We start from the raw sequence: 22221 nt of genomic DNA, 5'->3' as shown, positions 1-22221 counted from the left end.
GAGTCCTGCTTGGGGTGCCTTGCGACGGACCGCTGTCCCATCCCGAGTGTGTCCCCTCCCCCTTCTGCCTTGCACCCTGTGTTGCCGGGCTAGGCTCCGGTTCACCGTGACCCCGCTTGGGACGAGCGATTTCAGACAACGTGTGTGTGTTTGACTTTGGATACCATGTTTTGTTCTCTGCATGATGACTCCTTTCAGGTCACGGTACAGAGAGCAATAAAAACACTTCAGCGTCCAGGGTTCGCGGGTCAAGACTGTTTAATGGTTCAGCTCTGTAAGTGTTTTCAGACGATGTCAGACGATGGACAGTGCCGGAGGGGGGGGCATGTCCCCCAGTGTTCAAATGCACCTAATGCGTCCCCATAATATTTGCACCTAGGTCCTTTAAGTACCATTTCTATATTTTGTTCCCCCAATACCTCACTGGTTGATATACCACATATGGAGAAAGGTAAGAAGCTGTCCTTTGTCTCACTTTAGAACACCTTAGATAAGTGGTCCAGTGTACTGTTAGGTCCCCCCCAACTGGCCTCACTGGTACAGATGCAGCCCACATTGACAACTGTCAGAGCAGCGTTAGTCTCCCTGTTAAACCCGACCACAATGAAAGGGTCTCACTGTGGTAAAATACTGTCTCTCCTCATTAATTGCCTGTTTGGAAGGGAAGCGATTCCCAGGTATCACGTAACAGTGAATACTTGTCAAGTGGAAGACACAAAACCCTAAACTAGCTAGCTTGTATTAAATTCACAAGCTGAATGTTTTCATGTGCATTCAAGCACAAAATGGGATAATTATCACAAAAAACTGGCGCTCAGCTTTCTGTCCTTTGGCGGCACTGAAGTCAGCTGGCGGTGGAAACAGCCCAGGATAAGATGTCAGACACACGCCAGTATCTTCTTGGCAACGCAGTCGTTTGTTTGATCTGCGCAGCACTGGGGCCAAGCTGCATTTTCTCGAATTACCAGTGAGAAAAGCAGTACAATGAGAGAGCCCCTTGTGCAATTCATTGGGAGAATTAATTACTGAGCTAAAAATAACACCATGGGCAATCTCTTGTCGAACACAATGCCACATGTGCATATGGATATGATGTATTCCTTCCAGGAGAGCAGATACACAGGGCAATAACAACCTGGCAGCCAGTGGTGTCCTGGTTAGGCCTGTTGTCTCACAATCCAAAGGTCCCTAGTTCAAATCCTTCTCTATTCTTATTGATTAGTCTGATGCTTTTCTCCAAAAGTGACTCACAGTTTTTGGTTTGTATACCAAACTACTTAGTTATTTACCCACTGGGTAATTTTTACTGGGCTGTTTCTACGCAGGTAGGTCTGGGGTTCAAGTCCTGCTTGGGGTGCCTTGTGGTGGACTGGTATCCCGTCCCGGTTGTGTCCCCTCCCCCTCCAGCCTTGCACCCTGCGTTGCCCTGTTAGGCTCCGGTTCACCGCAACCCCGCTCGGGGAAAGCAGTTGTCGATGTGCGTGTGTGTATTTCTATGAAAGACCCTTACTGAAGGTATGACAGCAAAAGGTGGGATTTGAACCTGGGCCTTTGGCTTTTAAGGCAATGACTTCAATCACTGCACTACCTCGAGCCTAGCAAGAGCCAAGGTACCGAAGTACTCCAGTAAAAGTACCCTGCTGTACAGACAGGCAGATCATTGTAAGTTGTCTTGGAGAAAAGGTGTCAGTTAAATGGTTAATTATACACACTGCAGAAAATGCTGAAATCAACAGGCTTGATCATTTAAAACAGGTCATTTTGTTCACATCTTCCCACTGTAACAAAGGAGAATGGCCAAGAAGCCATTGATACTCAAGCCCCAAGAGTTTTGTTTTCCTCTCCTCAGTTGCCAGATGGCATATTGCTGACTAGTACACTAGCAAACTGCCTTCTTTCAGCTTTACTTTTTTTATGAAATACAAAAACATGATTTTGGCCGATTCTGACTTCTGTGATGCCACATCTGATGTGGTGAACGAGCCTTGATGCAAAATGTTGATTTGAATCAGGGACTTCAGGTTAAACAATAAGCACTTTAAACAACATGCTAAAGACAAAGCAACAAAGGACTTGATGTATACACTGTGCAGAAAGTTTATTCTGTCTTTAGTTCAGAAGTCACATATACAGCTGGATGTCCGACAGTGGAAATTAGAACAGGATTACAGATTGACAATCCACAGGACCCATTAAAAAAAGGGAAAAAAAGAAAAAACAGGAGTAACACCAGAGACACCTGCTCAAAGCACAGCTTTCTGTACAAAGTCCTTCAGTCTTGCTTTTTAAAAAAATATTCCATGACTAAACTTTCACTTTAAAAAAAAGGCTTTTCCAGCAACTTTGATAATGCACAAAGCAGGATAAAGTATGAATTACAATAGATCATGCTTTCTTTAGAGAAAAATTGATTTAGAAAATATTTCCAAAATGAAGAAAAAAAACTACAACCAATGAATAAACATTTCATCACACCTGTTTTACATCTGACAAACACAGTTCTTCAATGGCACAAAGCATGATCAGTTTTATTTTTTATCCTTTTGAGCAATATAGAAGCCAGAAGCAGTATTTATCCTTTTTTGCATCAAGGCAAGCAACACTAGCTTAATTTTTTCCCCTTTTGATATTCTAACCAGCAAGAGTACGTAGAACCAAGGCTGACTTGCGGAAATGAACATGCACTTTGTGTTTATTAGCACTGACAAGCACAAGGAACCCAACTGTACTGATAAAAAGGACACTGATGAGTCCACCTCAATTACAGTGTTAGCAGTAACATTACCATCATGGTAAACTGGTTACTGATGTCATGAAGACGACATCTGATGGGAGACAACATACACTTGCTCTGTAGTGTGTAGACCAGGGGGTCAAAAGTCAATTTCTGAATAATTCTAGGAACATCTAATATCAAAGCTTTTTCAGGCTTAACAGCTATCTGTACTGTTTTTACAGGTAACTTTTCTCAGGATATAACAAAGTTCCACACATATGGTAAAATAGATGCAGTGCTCCAATGTAATTTTCTTGCAGTTTTAAGAATGTCATAAGTGACTAAATTAAGGCAAGATTGAGAGGTTGCACTAAAAACCCACATATACACCATCAGCAAAGAGGTGTGAATCCCAGTTAAGATCCAGGCGATCATCACGCTGCCCTCGCAGTGCTTGTCCCAGTGAGAAAGCAGGCAAACTGGATTCCGCCACCCTGCCATGTGACTGTGAAGTCACATGCAAAAGGGTGAGCTTAAGTGGGGAAAGTCCAAAAAAACAAAAAGCCTCAGCAGTAGACAGACAAGTGACTCCACAACACAGCCCAAGTCCCCATTTTCCCCTCTCACCAAGGTGCACTTCACAGCAGGAAATCCATTTAAGGTCCCTTCCAGGAGGCTCTGGTACCACAGTATCAGACAGGCTGCAGTCCACTCCCCGGGGACACATTCCTCTATTTTAACCCCCTGGCCCAACATTGCTCCGTAGCTTATAATGATCATATATATATACATATCTACAACACAAGCAGAATCAAATAAATTAAACCTCATTGCCCAAAAACAGCTGGCAGTTTGCACATGTACACTGAAATACCTGGAATACCTTTTTAGGTGCATCTCTTACATAAAACCACTTTTTAAAGTGGTTTCTAGGTTTGGGGGAAAGGTAACTTTTCAGGGAGGGAGAAACATGACCCCCCCATTAAGTTCTTATGCTCCATTTGTTTCTGCCGTGCTTGGGAAGGCATCACTGCACATCCCCACAGCTCTCAAGGCTGCTGGGAAGTTGCAGGACCGGAGGCCCGGTGAAGCGCTCATGGCTCCGTAGTGGAGGTGGGGGGGGGGGGGGGGGGGGGGGGGGGGGGGGGGGGGGGGGTTAGCACCTTAGAGGAAGTCCATACTTAGCAGCTGGTGCCAACACTCACTCTTCCTGGCCAGACCTCATATGTCTGAAATGAGTACGGCAGCAGCTAGTTCAATGGCAGAAATATATATATATACCCACAGTGGTTTTTTTTCCTTAAAAAAAAAAAAAAAAAAAAGCTTTTCTCATTCTTGCCATTTTAGTAAAAGTTGAAGCGCTTTCCTATAAACAAATTGGAAAAAAATCCAAACATGTCCCGACTCAAAAAAAAAAAATGAAAATGCAGTGGTCGATTTAAGACCACACACAGCACAAACACAGGTCTCCTTTTGGCATCCAAAGCCCCTCCATCCTCCTCTCACTTTGGGGAGTGGTCCTGCAGCAAGTTGAGGGGTGAGTTGCCAGGTGACGGAGACACGCCATCCATCTTAGCTGGGGATCCCGAAGAGGAGCCAATGCTGCTGAGGCTTCCATCCAGCTGGTCTGCAGTCAGGCTGCAGTCAAAAAGGTGCATAGCTTTCATAACATAGACCTATTTCGCAAGTAAAAGCGCACTGGATCACGTGGAAATTAAGATGTCATAACACAATGCTGGGGTCAGAGGCTACTGCTCACCAGGGACTGAGGTCTGATAGGTGGGGTCCCTCTGGGGACAACATGCTTGTGGTGCCTTGGAAGAGTCTCTTGGGCTGGTTCTCCATTTCAATATCAGCCTCCCCTGCTGTCAGAAACTTTGTTAAACATCTCCATTTGTCTAAAATAAAAAAAGCTTATGGCACATGACAGTTATGTTTGAAACACACACAGGAACAGTTAAGGCAGAGTTAAGCATGTTCCCTTTACAACACACTGCTCTAGGAGCTACTTCTGTGGACTCCGCACCCCCCCCCCCAACCTTCCCAAGCACTGACCTCTCCTCTTGATGGGCCCCAGAATGCTGGGTCTGATGCAGTTAATGGGGCTCTGGCTCCTCCTACTGGACACATCCAGAACCAAAAGGCCATGTCACATCCCTCATATATACATTTTCCATAAGTCATGCATTTTCTATTGCAGCTTCAATTTAAAGCACATTATAGCTACTAAAGTCACCAACAAGCTGGCATTTCTGTTTTTTTTAAGTTGTTCACAGGATGGAGACAGAATGAAAAGTGCAGGGGGTGGGGCTCACCTGAAGCGGCGCGTAGGGCTGGGTACAGGACTTGGTCCGCTGCTGCTCACCAGGATTTGCAGCGAGGGGGAGAAGCATTGCTGTTGGGGGGGGGTTAGAAACAGAGGTTTTAAAGATCCTTAAGAGACCAAACTGTCACAGAAGAATTACAGGTTCAAGACCTGGGAGGGGTCTTGCTAATGCACCCTTGAGAAGTACTTGTGTGAGCTGAACTTTAACTATTTTGGTAAAATCTCAGTATTATGGAAACAAAAACAAGATATCAGAACACCTGGAGAAGACCAAGACTCGCCTTTTTCCCTAGCCCCCTCGTGGGGGATGGAGCAGGGGACACCGGCACAAAGTCAATCCGTTTCGGCGAGGAAGACGAGGACTTGTCAAAATCATTATCACTCTGATGAGGGGATGCAGAGACAAGGCGTTGTTACAAGGAGACATAACAAAAGCGGAGCTCATGTTCCAGAAACAGCATTCACAACAATTCTCCAATTCTCCTTAGGACTAAGGCAGAATCTTACACTGTGGACCATTCAGCTCTACAGTTGCTGAAGTACTGCTAGTTAGTGTTGGATGATTATACTACCGACTTGGTCTTAGCTTTAGAGACCAGCGGCCCTAGTAACTCCACATGGTTTTAGTGTCGCATGTGTGCTCTGTCTGCACTCCCTACAGAGGGAAGAGAGGCAAACGTCCACTGGAAAATCACATGCAGTCTGAACCAAGCATTAAAGTCCTTAACGATACACTGCAAAACAACCATATAAAGACACACCAGTAGACCCAAATCATTGTACTTGTAAATAACATTCTGAAGCAGAGAGAATGTCTAGTAGGACAAATGGGGTCAAAAAAAGGAACAATGTAGAAAGAAAGGCCTGCAGAGTTTTAAAGAATTACCATAATTTGTCAGACTTTGCAAATGAGATCATTTACAAAAGACAAAAAAAAAAAAAAAAAAAACCACACACACACACACACCACTTTGTGAATAAGCACTATGCAATCAGCTTAGGCGGGGTGGACTCCCTGAGGAGATATGACAACCCTGGAGTTACCACTTGCTGCCACATACCAAACTGAGACTCTCTTCCCATGAGTGGCTCATCTGCATGGCTGTTTGCACCTCCCTGGGAACAAAGGGAGAAAGATGGCATTTACATTCACCATGGAGAAGCTGCTGCATAAGGCCAAACACAGCAGCCGCACACCATCGTCTCATTTACTGAGAAAGTCTCAACTTTGGTGCGGTTTTTTTTTTTTTTTTTGGATGACAAAAGAAAGGGTCACTAGTCCAACAAAACCCTCATCAAATTTACACCAGTATTACTGCAGTGCTATTACACCATGCTCACATGCTTTTGTGACTTTTCTCAACCATGCCATCAAAGTCATAACTCATTATGTAGATGTTGGAGCTACTGCAACACTCCTGGTACAACCAAATATCACACAAGTGGATAGATTTCATTTACAAAATTAACATCTTCAGAGTTACTCATTTTATAATTTAATTGTTCTGTGGCAATTTATTGTACAACATTGAGCAGATTCAGTTTAATCAACATTTGACACCATTGACCCTAATGAGAAGAGATGTTTCATATTTTAGTAATCTCTGGGTTACTTCTGATACTCACTTGCAGCCTTTTCTATTATTACACATTGTACAAAATTGTATTGTTTAACTGAAATTCACTGTATGATGAAATTTTCAAAAATAAACTGTCCACTACCCAGGGGATGAGCATTTGCTACAATGTGCCTCATGACTTACCACACTGGGGAAAAACATGTACTGGTACAGCACTGAATATCACACAGTACTGAATTCGGCAGCCCGTTACACCGAAATCCCCATGTTGGGCTATCAGGAGGGACTAAAGGCCATTTCACTCACCGTTCATGGGCCGTCTCCCTGTTCATCAAATCCACTCGCTCCTCCTGCAGGAATCATCACCAGGTCACTACATTAGACCATCTGCCCTACCCTGTTGTGCACCATCACCCCACAACACTGATAATGCGATCAACGTGTTTAAACATGAAATGTTTAGCATTTTAAACAATGGCAATCTGCTAAAGCCCCCCGCTGGGCTCATGGCCTTAAGAACAGGAGTTTTCAGCACTAACGCCCTCCACGGACACACACTCCCACTTGCGAAGGCTTTTGGGGCTGTTAGGAAATGGTAATCAGGATAATGAGGGTATCACGCATATCATGTTACACCTTTAACTTTAATACTTTTTGAACCAACACATAAAAGTTCACATTCATATTACAAAACCATTCTATGACTTGAGTATTCAGACTAAAATTAAGTTCTTCTGTATTACACACTTGAAATGAAAAAAAAAAGAAACTAAGAAAATCTCTTGAGAGGAGACACCTAAAAATAGGAAACTGCTGGAAGACCAAGGAATCCTCATTCATTCCAGGCGTCAGTTGGGAAAGAAATTCGGCACATGCATCTGGACAGTAGCGGGGAATGACCAACACCACCCAGCAATGCGGTGGCATACCTGCTTGAGCTGATGGAGCCTCGAGATGGGGATCCGGATGGGAGAGGACGGAACCTGTAAGGAGAAGGACAGGACACAGTTCATGTCTGAGCTGTACCCTTGTAGTTATACACAAATGAATTCACAAGACAATGTAGACCAGGAACTGCGCTGTTTACCAGCCACTGTCACGGTAACACTGGTTTCTGTAGTTCCCATGGTAAACTGAAACAGGAGTACTGCAAGGGATGTGCAGCCCCTTTGCATGACGCTAGATTTGAATCTGACCTATTGCATAGATTAAATGATCCAATAGCAGCAAATAATATGCAGTAGTTCTGTCTATGCATTCTCATAGATTAATGAAAGTAGTGAGGCAGAACAGATGCAATTAATATTTGCATTTGACTGTCAATAGCACTAAAACCTCATTCTGTTTCAAAGGTCTGGCTCTTGTGCAGTTCAACATGGCACTTAAAATGACTTTAAATAGAAAATGACAGTCCTTGCAGAGCTGGGAGACGATCGTGAATAAGCCTGGAGTAAGCAGAAGGGATTTCTTACCACGGTGGGCCTGTTCATGATGGTGGTGCTGTTCCGTCGGCACCGGATAACGTCCCTCTGGAACACCTGGGAGTGGTCACTGCAGATCAGAAGCAACAGGTGAGCCAAAAAAAAAGAAAAAAAAAAAGGGAGCATGGATGCAAATGCACAACAGCATTGAAACAGACAATTTCATCACAGCCCTAAGTACCAACAAGGAAGGGTAAGACATGTGAGCAAAGTACTGAAGTTATACAAAAAGAGGGAGTGCGATGAGCACTGACACACAAGACCTGCTGGTGATGATGCGGGTAAACACAGAGGACAGTGATTTCACCCGGGTTCAGGAACTCAGACCCTGTGCTGCTCGTTCATGTTACATTACACGCGCGCGCGCGCGTGTGTGTGTGTGTGTGTGTGTGTGTGTGTGTGTGTGTGTGTGAGGGAGGTGAGCTGTGGACCTCATGCCGTTGATCATCGGCGCACTGTTGGACCGTTTCAGGTGGCTGTCGCTCTGGGCGCCCGATGACGGCATCTCCAGGTCCAGCTCCATCCGCTCGTGCGTCATCATCGCGCACGCCACGTGCGCCTGCGGACGCCCAGCTGCACGTATGTTCCCGCGACGCGACACCTCCACCGCCTCCTCGGCTCGTCTGTCCTCCGTCTCTTTGTGGTGCGGCGCTCGAGCTAAACCAACAAGGCCATCATGTCCCTCGCCTCGCCGCTAGACCCCCCGCATCGCGCGCGCTCCCGACTTACGAACAGCTACCCGCTCGTAAAGGGACACGACGAGCTCTCATGTTACGGCGCTCCTATCGGAAGCAGCTGCGGCCTGTGGTCATTTCTGTTGCCAGTCCGAGTGAGAGTCCTTTACTGAGCGGCGAGACGCTCCCCCATGGAGCTACTTCGAACACCCTTCGGTCTCACTTTACACGCGCGCGCGCGCTTTGCCGTGTTCTTCCAGCCGTTAGCTAGCAGCGCTTGGGGAGGGGGGGGCAGGCGGCCCTCCGAGTGTCCGTGAAATAACGCCCCAATGCAGCAACGAGCGGGAATTCCTCACTGCGTGATAGTCATACTACATAATATAGCCTTCCTTTCACGTGTCAAGTGAAGCATTTGTGTGGAAAGTGCAGCTGCGGTGCGTTTCAATTCCGAAGTCGCGAGCAGCTGAGCCCGCGGGACAGGCAGGTACACAGATGAGATGTCTTCTGAGGGAAAATAAAACTGAAAACACGGCGCTCCGGCTCGTCGCGCTTCCCAATCTTTTGCGAGTGTACGACCCACGCCAATTACAGCGTCTTCCCCATCGCCGGCTTGTCGCCGTTTTCCAGTGAACTGTGTCCAAAACAAGCGATTTTGTGAGGAGAAGCTCGTTTTAGCGCTCTGATTACCGCTCCGCTCGTCGCTACCGCAGCACTCCTGGCGCAACCGAACTTCCCGCCCCTTCCCTGGGCTGTTCCGATGACTGACTGCTGCCTCGTCCAATGAAGGCCAGACTTCGCCCCGCGTGGCCGGTTCAAAAATGCAACGCCTGACCAATAGAAATGCAGAGCTGAGCGACACTTCCTGGAGGGGGATCGTTAACAAAGCGCGATGCCCCGCCCTCCCTTTAACGTTCAGCGTGCTGTATTTTTTCAGCAGTTTAAATGTTGATAGTTTCGTAAATACGACGTCATGAAACGACACAAATTTAAAAAAAAAAATCTCGAGTACATGAAGGAGTGACACTTGTTTTTTTTTGTGTCGGTGGGCCAACACAGAACTTCCACACTGAAGCTTCCAGCTATGTAAATATATCCAGCATACTTCTTCAGATGCATTTTGCAAGTTTTAGAGCAGGAGGACATCAGTTTTAATTAACTAACTAAAATCACTTCTCAATATTTTCCATACAGTGTAACTTTACATTTATTTTTCGTAGCGCTTTATGAGCCGAAAGGCGCAGCTACACAAAATAACCAGAAGGGGGCAGTGTTGAGGTATAGAAGGCGACGTCATAGTCAGTTCTCATCTTAAGTCGAATAGTCTCGAGCGGGAGGGAAACTAGTCGACTCAAGATGAAAACTGACTGTGACGTCACACGCAAGATAAAGAGTTTAGTTTGCTCCGCTCCTTTAGTTTACTTTAGACATAGATGCATACAGTTCATGAGGGAGGGAAAATAAAATTTGAGATTTTTAAAATGCAATAACAATTTAGTCAGTTCCTTTCATAGGAAGTCAGTGCATATGGTGAAGGAAATGAACTAACTAAGTAAACTAACTAAGAATCACACATCTGCAGCTATGTCTCTTTCTCCTAAGGTAATGTACAAATTGTATTTTTGCTGCGATGTACGCCACTTTGGAGAAAAGCGTCTGCTAAATGAATAAATGTAAGTCACCTACAGAGCTGCAAATGTTCAAAGGCACGAGGCGGCGATGCATCATGCGACCTTCCTTCCGTAATAGGTGCGGCTTTGGATATTGAGTTTTCTAAAAAGGAGGGGCGGGGGTGGTGGCGCAGTGGGTTGGTCCGGGTCCTGCTCTCTGGTGGGTCTGGGGTTCGAGTCCTGCTTGGGGTGCCTTGCGACAGACTGGCGTCCCGTCCTGGGTGTGTCTCTTCCCCCTCCAGCCCTACGCCCTGTATTGTCGGGTTAGGGTCCGGCTCCCCCCGACCCTGAATGGAACAAGCCGTTCAGACAGTGTGTGTGTGTTTTCTAAAAAAGAAAAAAACTTTCTGTCTTATTAAGTAGCTGCTCCCCCACCGCCAACTTTTCAATTTATTTTTTAATTTCAGCAGCAAAACTGGCAACCCCGAATTTCTGTCCCTCTAAACGACTGCAAGGTTCTGCCCGAGCAGCACAGATGCCATCAGATTTGGGTCAGACGTTGCACATGGTCTTATATCATCCGATCTTCCTCCAAGTCACATACCAGATATGAATATACACTAAAAGAGCGTAGTACAACAGCACACTTGGAGAGAAACCAGGTAAGAAACCAGGTGAGATCAAACACTTTTGGTGGGGGGTCCGTTTGATCCTCTAAAATCCCTAGTCCTCACCTCAGCAACTATACTTTGTTTGAACAACTACTCTATTACCACTACTTCTGTCCACAATGTGTTCAGTGATCGCTGAACTCTGAGGGCCTTTACACTGGCACCACTCGTGAGGAAAAGCAGCGTTCCTCTATCAGAGAACGGGAGCGCGAGAGTTTAGCTGATGCTGCAGTGTGGGTTTGGGTTTTCTGCCGTCGGAACACAAAGCACAGCGACACAATGACCGCTCGATGTTTACCCTGTAGAGCAACGAAGCCAGATGCTGCCCTGCACCCCTGAAAAACGAATATGTCTATAAATACTGAAGTCCCAGCCATTGGTGTCAGTGCTGCTGCTGAGATTTGTTGAGCACCCACCCTCACTGGATAACGCTCAGGGTAACGTTAACTAATTTTTGATGTATTGCATCGGGTTACAGTGAGCATTAAAGTCCCCTAGACATATTGACACCACCACCTGCCATGTATTCCGCCTACCGGGCCTCACTTGGTACGTGTTTCGGGCCAAGTCACATGCTATTTATAGTTGCGTGCCGGACTCTCCGTCTGTCTGGCTGAGGACAATGTCTTCTTTCTCCCCCTAACGAGAGATACGAGTGGCACAGCCAGGCGACTCGGGGGTCGCAAACCGGGTCAAGTGATTCTGAGACAGTGCAGGACTGTGAAAACCCCACTGACAGCATCCCTGTCTGGGCACCGGGACTTTCCCGGTCCCTTCGTATGCATATTCTGGACCTTTGTGTGAACACTGCACGTAGAGAAATAGGATCGGCATTCCAGAATATTCCAAAAGAGACATTTTAACTGATACTTTTTTTTTTCTTTTTCAAATCTTCCTTCCCTGCATGAATATTTGCATATTTTGAACCTCCTGCTGTTATGAGAACATGTGTCTCCCAGGCGTTCTCTCCCATTATGTTATTCGCACATGCTGACAGGTAGACACAGGATTACGGGAGGGACCTATTAATAATTCAGTGACCCGTCTGGAGCTTGGGATCGCAGGCAGCCTGTGATCTGGCTCCTCGACCGGCAGATGAATTGCAAGGAGCGATGAATTTTAAAATGAAAGATGGGATGCAGGAGTCGCGGGGAGCGGCATTTCGCCTCTCCCAACTCTCAGCTGTGCAAATGATGTCCTTATAACAAACAGGCTGAGCAGAGCTGGCGCTTGGCGTCCCTTTGTTTCGTATCTGTACAAAGTTCAGTTCAGCAGCGCTGCGGCATCGCGTGCGTGCTCGACTTTTGTGTTTCGCCCTATTGTGCTCCTCCACCCTAACCTGGCTGAACCCCCCTGTGGGGGTCACGTGCTGAGCCAGGTCTGCAGCGTCTCGCCGCGGGGTGGAGCGCAGCACCGAGCGGGAACCCGACTTGCGCGTCGCACCGGCCCAGACAAAAGGAAGGAAACGGAGTGACTCAAGCTGCTCTTCTCACCGCCAGAGACAAAATGAGGGGCATCGCGGGAGCTGCGAACCGCCCACTCCGAGAGAGACGCATCGCATGCACGCGGCTTCCTGGCATTGTCCGGATGATTACGCGAAAACCTTTCTCTTATTGCATCGGCCTGCGCGTCACTAAGCTGCATCTTGCGGCCTTCTGATGGCAAACCTACTCCGGTCACTTGGAGGGACTGTTTGAAATCATACGAAACCGTAACTTTGACGTTCTTACCACTAGCTTCTAAATATACGTGTCAGTTTGACATGTCTTCAGTGTGACAGTGTTATATTAATTATGTATCCGACATGCTTTTAAATCTTTTTATAGTTGTGTGCAGTAGTTTTGTCCATATTATTTTATTTGCTCATCTTTTTGAAACTGTATTTTGGATATTTCCAGAGCGGTGAAATTTAACAATGTATTGTGGTCAAACTGGAGTGCTTCCATAGGCTGCTTTAGGACAGGTGCACGATAAATAGCTGGGTTTCGGTAACAGGAAAATAGAAAGGAAGCCAACAAGCCAACATTTGCGCTTCGGAGTTTAGAACAAGCAAGTCTCGAAGTGTGAGTTATGCTAAAAGCAAATGTGTATTAAAAGCACGCACACACTGCTTTTCCCAAGGCAAACCAGAGCCTAACCCAGCAGCACAGGGCATAAGGCTGGAGGGGGAGGGGACACACCCAGGACAGGACACCAGTCTATCACAAGGCACCCAAAGCAAGGCTCGAACCTCAGACCCGCTAGAGAGCAGGACTCGGCCAAACCCGCTGCACCACCGTACCCTCCTGCTGAAAGCTCACGTATAAACTGTTCTACAAAATGTTCAGACAGACAAATGTAGGTACACTGGTTATGGGGCTCAGTCTTGGGGTAACCCCATGGGTCCTTTTTCGAATGTAAAATTATTACTGTTAGATTATTGGAAATAACTCAATCTTGGCTGGCTGTACTACGGTCCTCTGTTTATCTCATCAGTTGAAATACCGGTTCCTATTGTCGCTTTCCTGCTCGACTCTGGTTCTCGTGATCAGACCTCCTCCTGCGTAGGGAAATATGCATTCTCATTTAGGATCATTGACAGCCCTTCATGTTTAGATGATAAAACTGTGACCGCACACACACGAGACACACAGATGATCATTTTTAAGTCCACCGGATGCCAAGGCCCCAGAGTGTGTCCCCTTCCTGTATTGTTCCCTTATCCTCTTCGTACGGCACCAAAAGTCCATCGGATCAGTTTCTTCACTTGTTAGTGCGTTCGCAAGAGTCGCGTGCTTCCTCCACAGGCGTCCACATCACTAACTCTGCCCGACTCCGGTAAAGTGAACGAAACCACACGGGTAAAAAGTGCAGCTCGTCAGGAGGAACACCACGGCTGATAACGCGCATCCGAAGCGCGTAATATGAGGGGCGGGGTGCAGCAGGGTAAACTGTTGAAAAGGGTTTTTCTGTCATGATAATGACCCTGGAATTCGTTATCCTATCACTTCCTTTTCTCTCCTGCACACACATGCAAATTAGACGAGAACCGCAAGCGACCCGAGAATAGATATTATGCAGAGCAGATTAAAATAACTTGAGTCTATTATCATTAGGAGGACATGAGGGTTTTTACTGAGACGTTAAACGTTGTGCATCCTGTTACAAGATAATAAGCATTTTGTGTTTGTGTGGGGGGGAAGGTAAGTGGAGATGGGGGGAATGTGGATTTTCACTTTCAGAGTCTGTCAGCAGTTGATGGTGCAGGGCCTGGTCACAGGGAACTGTCATACTTGTTATTTACAGTTCAGTGGGGTAAAGGGGGGAGGTGTGGCTGCAAATTCGGATGCAAATACCACCCAAGGAAATTTTTGATTTCTCTCATAAATTTACGGGGTCAAAACCTTTGTTCCCACACATGTGAACGGAGCTGCGAACAAGATCCCTTATTAATTTTAAATACACACAGAACATTTTAAACGCCGCTAATCAAGCTCTAGCGCATTAATTGAAGGCACTTCAAAGTCGCGTCGCGCGCCCGCACACGTGATAATAATAGCTTTCATTTTAGGCGTCGGTTACATGATTCATCTCAAGTGTGAACAAAGTGTGAAACGTGGGGAGATCCGAGTGCAGGACAAATAATTAACGAATTTTTTTTTTCTCATTGTTTATTACGTAGTTTATGAACACCTCTGAATTGTAAAATACTACATTTATTGTATAATGACACCGCAGTAAGGAAGGCATTGAAAGTAGTGTAGCATACATGATTAATAATACCTGCATTATTTACAGCTCACTGTTTTAGAACATAAAATTATTTGTACAATTATTAAAAAAGCATAATTGAAAGAACATCATATCATATCTTTGAAAGATGAAAAAAGCAATATTGAAAACATCATTGTGCGTTAAGGTTTATTTAAATTTCATTTACTGCCACCTGATCATGCTGTGTCCTACACCATTCATTCACAAATGAACCAACACGAGGAAAGATTAATATTTTCTAGGATTACTTCAGTATTAAATGACTAAATTTATATTCTCTTCCAGTTATAATGGTAATAAAGCTATAGAAAACAAATTTTTTTGTTATTTTTTTCTATAATTGAGGAGGTTTTTTTTTTTGTCCTACTTTGAGTTTCGTCCTGATCCCGGGAAGATCCGCTCCCGTCCTCCCGCGCGTCGCGCGACTCCGTGGCTGCCGGCTCAAACTGGAAATCCACGCGCGTCCCCGCCGCGTGCGCGTGGAGCGGAGCGAGGGGGTACCGAGCGGAGGGACGCGCTCCACCTCCTTGTCGCGTCTCCATTTTCACTGTTAGATAATCAGTTTTACACTGATTTACATTTTTTAATGCGGTATCAGTGCAGTAAGGAGGGTAATCAAGGGTACGGCAGCAGGAGTGGGGATTTGAACCAGGAACCTTCAGGCCCTATGACAGTAACTGTAACTCACAGGGCTCTAACCTCTACGCCACCTGCTGGCCAATGGCAGACAATCCTGATCACCGGAGTTCTCCAGAAATAGAGAATGATACTCATGTTACTTCGCTGATGCCTTTGTCTAAGAACACTTACGCTGTTAATGAGCTTTACACTGATTGACCCATGTACACAGCAGGGTATTCCAGCTATCAGCTCAGGGTGAGAAGCTTGCTCAAGGGAGTCCTATAGGAGAAGTGAATTTGAAGCCAAAACCTTCAGGATTTGAGGTGTGTACCAGGACACTACCTAAAGGCCTCGCTACTCGTTGTCCTTGCTACCTTATTTGCATATTTGCTGTATTTGCATTTCTTTTTCATTCAGGTGACACTTTTCTCCAAAGTGTTAATATATCTCTTATAATGGCACAGTGGCACAGCGCCTGGGCGGTTCAAGAGGACGTGGGTTCGATCCCCGCTCAGTCTATGTCTAGGTGCTCTGGTTTCCTCCCACAGTCCAAAGACATGCTGTTCGGGTTCCCCCATAGTGCGTGTGTGAGTTCCACTGATGTATGGATGAGTGACCCAGTGTAAGTAGTGTATCTAGCAGTGTAAGTCACCGCGGTGAATAAGGTGTGTGGCCTGATAACACTACATAGAGTTCGTCGGAAGTCGCTTTGGAGAAAAGTGTCTGATAAATAACTAAATGTAACTATTAACTTCTTCTACTTCTTCTCCACGCTCCCTGCCTTTATTCGATGCTAGAGCTCCCTATTCCCTGCTCTTACTTCATTTTTCTTCTACTCCCCTTGTTCCTCCTCCCTAATCCTTACCATTGCTCCACCACCCTGTTCCTATTCACTGAACACTCTGTTCCTGCTCCCTACTCCACTCTCACTCCTTGTTCCTATTCCCTGCTCCACACTTTTTCTCCACATTCCTGTTCGCTACTCCAAGTTCCTGTTCCCCACTCCACACTCTGTCCCTATTCCAAGTTCCTCTTCCTTATTCCAAACTCCAAGCTCCTATTCCCTACTCCACACTCTCACTCCTTATTCCTGTTCCATATTCCATACTTTTACTCCACATTCCTGTTCCCCACTCCACTCTGTCCCTCTTCCCTACTGCACACTCCTTGTTCCTATTCCATACTCCAAGTTCCTATTCCCTACTCCACACTCTCAGTCCTTATTCCTATTCCCTACTCCATACTTCTACTCCACATTCCTGTTCCCCACTCCACACTCTGTCCCTATTCCCTACTGCACACTCCTTGTTCCTATTCCCTACTCCATACTTTTACTCCACATTCCTGTTCCCTACTCCACACTCTCTCCCTATTCCTTATTGCACACTCCTTGCTCCTATTCCCTACTCCAGACTCTCACTCCACATTCCTGTTCCCTACTCCAAGTTCCTGTTCCCCACTCCACACTCTGTCCCTATTCCCTACTGCACACTCTGTCCCTATTCCCTACTGCACACTCTGTCCCTATTTCCTACTCCATACTTTTACTCCACGTTCCTGTTCCCTACTCCACACTCTGTTCCTGTTCCCTACTCCACATTCCTGTTCCACACTCCACACTCTGTCCCCTCTTCCTTACTGCACACTCCTTGTTCCTATTCCCTACTCCACACTCTCACTCCTTATTCCTGTTCCATATTCCATACTTTTACTCCACATTCCTGTTCCCCACTCCACACTCTGTCCCTATTCCCTACTCCAGGTTCCTATTTCCTACTCCATACTTTTACTCCACGTTCCCGTTCCCCACTCCACACTCTATATTCCTATTTCCCACTCCACACACTGTCCCTATTCCCCACTCCACACTCTATTCCTATGCCCTACTCCAAGTCCCTACTCCCGTTCCCCGCTCCGCAGCCCCGCCGCTCCGCGCTCCCCCTGCTCCTCGCGCTCCTCCTGCTCCCACAAAGCCTTGCACTGGAGCTCACAATGAAACCTTAGACGTCTCTTACGTTTCGGCGCCATTTTCGATTGCACTGGAGGTAAGTTTGGATTTTTCGGGGAATTATTTTTCGCGATTTTTCTCCCCCCGCACTTTCTCCCCTCGTCGTGCGCTTTCGAAAAGCGCAGCGACTCGAGAGCCGCAGAAAACGGTTTCTTTGCGCAAAAGGCACTTTGTGGGACGCGGGAGCCGACTGTGTGACACTCGGGACGGTTACTTTGTGTGTTTGTCTCTCCGTTTCGGAGCCTTTAAAAATAAAAGGGAAAATGAAAGAAAGCCGAACGCGTGATCCGATCACGACACCGAGCGTTAAAATGCAGCTTTTCAAACTTCTTATGCTTCCGTTCCAGTTCCGCGTGCTGTTCGGACGTATTTTGTCCTCAATTCCAGCAGGAGCGAAAACGGCACCAAATTCAACCCGGTTACTAAGAGGAACTAAACTGCTCGCAAAAATAAACTTGTTTTCGTTACATCGCAACATTCATTGCCGTAACACCCGCTCCAGTGAGTTTTCCGTTTTATCCAGTAACTAGGCTTTTTTAAAAAAAAAAAAAAGTTTCTCTATTTCCGCGAAAACACGAACTTTCCACGCTTCACCATCACTTTTCCTACGTTTCCTTTTATTGTCATTTAATTCGGCAGTTTTACGGAGAGAAAAATGAAACGCTCGCACCAAGTGACACTATTACTCTGTTTTTACCCGCGTATTTTTTAAAAATGAAAAGCCCCAAAAGTGTAACACAGTTAATCGACCGGGGGTAAAAAGACAAAACAAGTTTATCAGTACGATGATGATGATGATGATTAAAAAAAACTTAAGTGTAATTTATTGACTCTTTCGTAATATTGTAACTAATTTTCTAATAATGAAGTCGTCATAACTGCACGAGACACAGCGACACGAGGCCAGTAAATATTCTTTTGTCAGAGTTTAAACAAATAATCTGAATCCTACATCAGAAATTGTATATGTATATTTTTTTTGTTTTTGTATGCTGTGGAAGTGATTTAATTCTTTTGGAATGTGAACGAGTTTGTAATGTAAATGTGTTTAGTGTGTTGATGTACATGGAGCGGGCTGGAAACCTCTTATTTATGGGAGTATGGAAATATTACACTTTGAAATTATGCTATGGTTGGAATGGAGGCTCCAAAATGCATTGTGCTGTGTTTTTCTCCAGGTCTAAATGTGTGGAGATGAGAAGGGATGAAAACCCCTGGGCTTCAGGGGTAACTGTCTTAAATCCTCAAGGCAGCAGCATCATTGAAAGGATAATTCCCCCAATGGAAGCCATCCTGAGATCGAAGATCGGGTCAAAGGTGTTGGATTTCTAGGGTTTTAGAGCAGAATCAGTCCAATCGCTGGTTCATTTTTTTTTTTTTTTTTTTTAACTTTTACTTTACATACAAACACCAGGGCAAGTTGGGGCCTGTTGAGAGGTGAGTCCTGCTCTGTTTACCATTTGATAGAGTCCTGCTGTTCTGCCCCTGACCTGCAGGGGTCTCTGTCTCTTAGGCGCACAAACAACCTAACTGGCCATTCTGAGGGCGTTGGTCCCAGACATGAGTGGTGTTGTAGGTCATCTTACTTCCCATACTAGCGGAATGCTGCATTGCCAAATACAACCCGCTTGCTGTGTCATCTGTGAGAAAGGTACGTGCACAAAAATTGTTCCACTTATATAAGTTGCTTTAAAAAAATGTACATTTTGTAAATATGGGCTCATTAACCTCATCTGGCAATTCGTAGTACATTGAACGAGATACCGTTGATTTTTTTTTTTTTTTGGTATTTTGCGTATTGGTTTTGTGGGACTGCATCTTTCTATTGCAAAGGATTCTGGGAACGCACGGACATTCTCACACCCACCAGTACGTTTATTTAGAGTTCCTCCGTGTGCTCTGCAAGCGCTCACGAGACTATTGGATGCAAAAGTTCACACGGATCCTTTCTGCCCGGTACGTTGGGGAGATCTGTGTCCGTAGCTTTCTTACGGAAACGTGCGATGAGATGTACCGTCTGTGCAAAGTACGAACGTAGACAAGAGCAGGGCACCAGGAGACCTTGTCGTACGTCTCGGCGCGACCCCCACGTCGGTTTTTCTTCCGCATTCTGTCCGACTGCACTTTGCCGAAAGCCCCGCTGTTGTAGAATGTTGGTTCACAAAGAGAAGAGGAAGTTTCACAGCTGCGAGGTCGAAGCAAAACAGGGAACCATGACTAAGAGCGGGAGCTCGGGCGGGTTTCACGTGCACCGCCTGCACCCTGAGCTGCAGATGAGCCGCAGAACTGGTGCATGATGGGATACAGTACCCCTCCCCGCTGCTGCAGGACCAGACCAGATGACCCTGGGCCTATACATGGATTGCGTAATAGGGGTACAGGTTGTGTTCATTACTATTGGTCATGGTAGTATTATTATTGTCGTTTATTCACTTAACTGATGCTTTTCTCCAATGCCCCTTACGATTCTAATCTGCTTTCGATTTACCCATTTATACAGCTGGGTATTTTTTTTTACTTTATCGGCTCAGTTTATGTACCTTGATAATGGGAGTCATAGAAGATGGGATTCAAACCTGTGCCGGTTGCTGTCAAGGCAGTGGCTGTAACCACTACGCCACCTGCTGCCCACCTAGGTTGCTGCTCACTAGTTTACCCAACTTGTATGTTCAATGTGTGTGACCGCAGGTGCAGCCGTGACGCTTTGGTTCAATGTGCACCGTGTGCTCGCCCTCCGTGTCTTCTTGTTTTCAGACTTATTGGCCAGGGACCTCCTGCACAACCCCAGATGCTCATTAGGCACGAAGAATGATACGACGGGTACGATTATCAATTTACATTTATTCAGTCAGGAGACACTTTTCTCCAAAGTGATGTAAAACGGAGGGCGAACGAACATTCGAGAACGAACGAAGCGCTTTCGACAGAGAGACGCGATTCGCCGAAGCACCTTACGGAAATAGCTGCCTGTAGGATCGTCAGTCGGACAGGAGATTCAAAGAGGATGCAAAGTCGCGGAGCTTTTAGATCGGGAGAGAAGTCGATGCGGAAGAGACGTGTTTTCAGACACGTTGAAAGGGATTCAGCACCTTGGAGGGACAGAGGGAGCTCATTTCGTCACGCTGGACCCGAAACGGAGAAGCTGCAGACTTTTCATTTTTTTCGGTTTCTTGCGCACATCTTACGGAGCTGGACTTGTGACCGAAGGGATGCGAGGCTCTCTTGCCTGTGGCTGGCAGCCGCTGTAGCAGCACGTCATGGTTTGCTGTGATATGGAGATGCAGGCCATGAGGAGCTGCCGCTCGGGCTCCTGCAATCGTCCGCTGCTCGGTCCTTCACCCCTTCGCGGTCCGATTGGCCCGGATGAGGCGATAGACGTTCGCCCAGACCAACGGCATCCTGTGGAAGCGGAGGTGTGTCTGTGGGCGGTGCGGTAGCAGCACGTAAATACTGGAGCTGGGTTGTAGCGTGTCCAGTGTTGGTGTTCTGCTCCAGTAAAGCCTGCTTTTATATGGTAACACACTGACTTCAGGCACAAATCCCTCACCGAGTGTCTTTTTATGTATCTGATGTGTACAGAGGGTACGTTTTTATCGTCTGAAAACATTATGGGGGGGGAGTTGGGGAGAGTTTAAAAAAAAAGTACTCGTTCTGAACACCTTTGGAAATGGATTTTTATTGGTGTGTCGTGTCTGAGGGGGGGTGCAGTACGGTGGCAATGGCGGTGCACAGCACGCGCTGACACTGCTCTGCTGATGGGGGGGGGGGGGGTAAGGGCATGTAAGCGCAGGCTCGTACATGCCCCCTACAGGACAAGCGGAGAACAGAAGTTCCACGTACAAAAGGAAGCTCCTGTCCAGATACATCGGAGCACAACGGACCGACCATCCTGGAACCCTTTCGAGAACCGTACTGCTGTGACGTTACGCTTCCGAGAACACGCGTGCGGCCTAACAAATTTTCAGTAAAACGTGGAATCGCACATCCTCTTGCAACGGTGGGAGTCTTGGAGCAGCTGCATTGCATAGAGATAAAATGTGAAAAATAAGAAATGGTGCCTCTTGTCATGCTGCGATCATATAGATTTAAGGCACCGCATCACTTCCCCCCCTTCAGAGATTGCGTTTGCCTTTCGTGTATTTACAATCGCGAGCGGTGGCATGCACCGGTGGAGGCGAGAGGCCGTCACCATCACGAAGCAGCAGAGATTTTGCCCGTTTTTCGAAGAGGTACGTTCCGCCCACGGCTGGGGTTGGCAACAGGACGGAGTCCACCTGAAAAGAGCGGAGAACGAAGCACGACGTTCGACTTTGGCAATAAAACTTTACCAAAAATTAACCTCGCTTTTCGATTTATTTCAACAATCGAGGATTTGCGATGACTAAACGAAAACGAATTTTGCCGCCTGACCCAAAGAGCAAAATTTGACAAAATATCGGAAATCCAGCCACTCGGGCTCCGTTTCTAATTTCATGCCACAATCGGAGATCTGTATTGTAACTTGACGAAAATCATTGAAGAAAATGAGTCACAGAATCACGTCAGTTATACTTTTCCAGTTTTTTTTATGACGGGCTCAAAATGCAGGTATACGTCTTGATTATTTATTATGATTATTTAGCAGCAGTCAATACAGCACAAGAGTACAAAACAATGAATGCGTTTCATTGGCTGATCCTTGTGCCCAGTGCTTCGGGGGTAGGATCCGGTCCACTGCGACCCTGCTCAAGACGAGCGGTTCTCGAAATTGGACTGACGACTCGATGAATCGTTAGCCAATTTAA

At 46.3% G+C, this 22221-nt stretch overlaps 2 protein-coding genes across 6 annotated transcripts; one reads left to right on the top strand and one right to left on the bottom strand.

Annotated features, from left to right (window-relative positions):
* Window positions 1-3837: 3837 nt before the first annotated feature.
* LOC108923109 (protein FAM122A-like) lies at window positions 3838-15467 on the bottom strand. 5 transcript variants are annotated; one of them, XM_018733637.2, is made up of 10 exons: window positions 15176-15467; window positions 8095-8173; window positions 7552-7605; window positions 6929-6972; window positions 6104-6158; window positions 5324-5425; window positions 5032-5111; window positions 4772-4836; window positions 4476-4581; window positions 3838-4354 (listed from the first exon to the last, which is right to left on the bottom strand). In XM_018733637.2, exons 2-10 carry the CDS (start codon window positions 8110-8112, stop codon window positions 4219-4221), a joined length of 660 nt encoding a protein of 219 aa, XP_018589153.1. In that variant the 5' UTR covers window positions 8113-8173; window positions 15176-15467; the 3' UTR covers window positions 3838-4218. The 5 variants fall into 5 exon arrangements, with proteins under 5 accessions (XP_018589153.1, XP_018589148.1, XP_018589149.1 ...); XM_018733632.2 differs by lacking the exon at window positions 15176-15467 and adding an exon at window positions 8535-9489; XM_018733633.2 differs by lacking the exon at window positions 15176-15467 and adding an exon at window positions 8535-9489 and having other exon boundaries at window positions 4476-4578.
* Window positions 15468-15648: 181 nt separating this feature from the next.
* On the top strand, window positions 15649-22042 carry LOC108923111 (extensin-like). Its single transcript, XM_029257178.1, has 5 exons — window positions 15649-15684; window positions 16419-17474; window positions 18616-18874; window positions 18951-19088; window positions 20192-22042. Exons 1-3 carry the CDS (start codon window positions 15649-15651, stop codon window positions 18619-18621), a joined length of 1098 nt encoding a protein of 365 aa, XP_029113011.1. The 3' UTR covers window positions 18622-18874; window positions 18951-19088; window positions 20192-22042.
* The last annotated feature ends 179 nt before the right edge of the window (window positions 22043-22221 follow it).

Source organism: Scleropages formosus, chromosome 13 (genome assembly GCF_900964775.1).
Source record: "Scleropages formosus chromosome 13, fSclFor1.1, whole genome shotgun sequence".
NCBI lineage: Eukaryota > Metazoa > Chordata > Actinopteri > Osteoglossiformes > Osteoglossidae > Scleropages > Scleropages formosus.
Note: the sequence above shows the minus strand (reverse complement) of the source record. Positions and strands in the feature narration are given on the sequence as shown.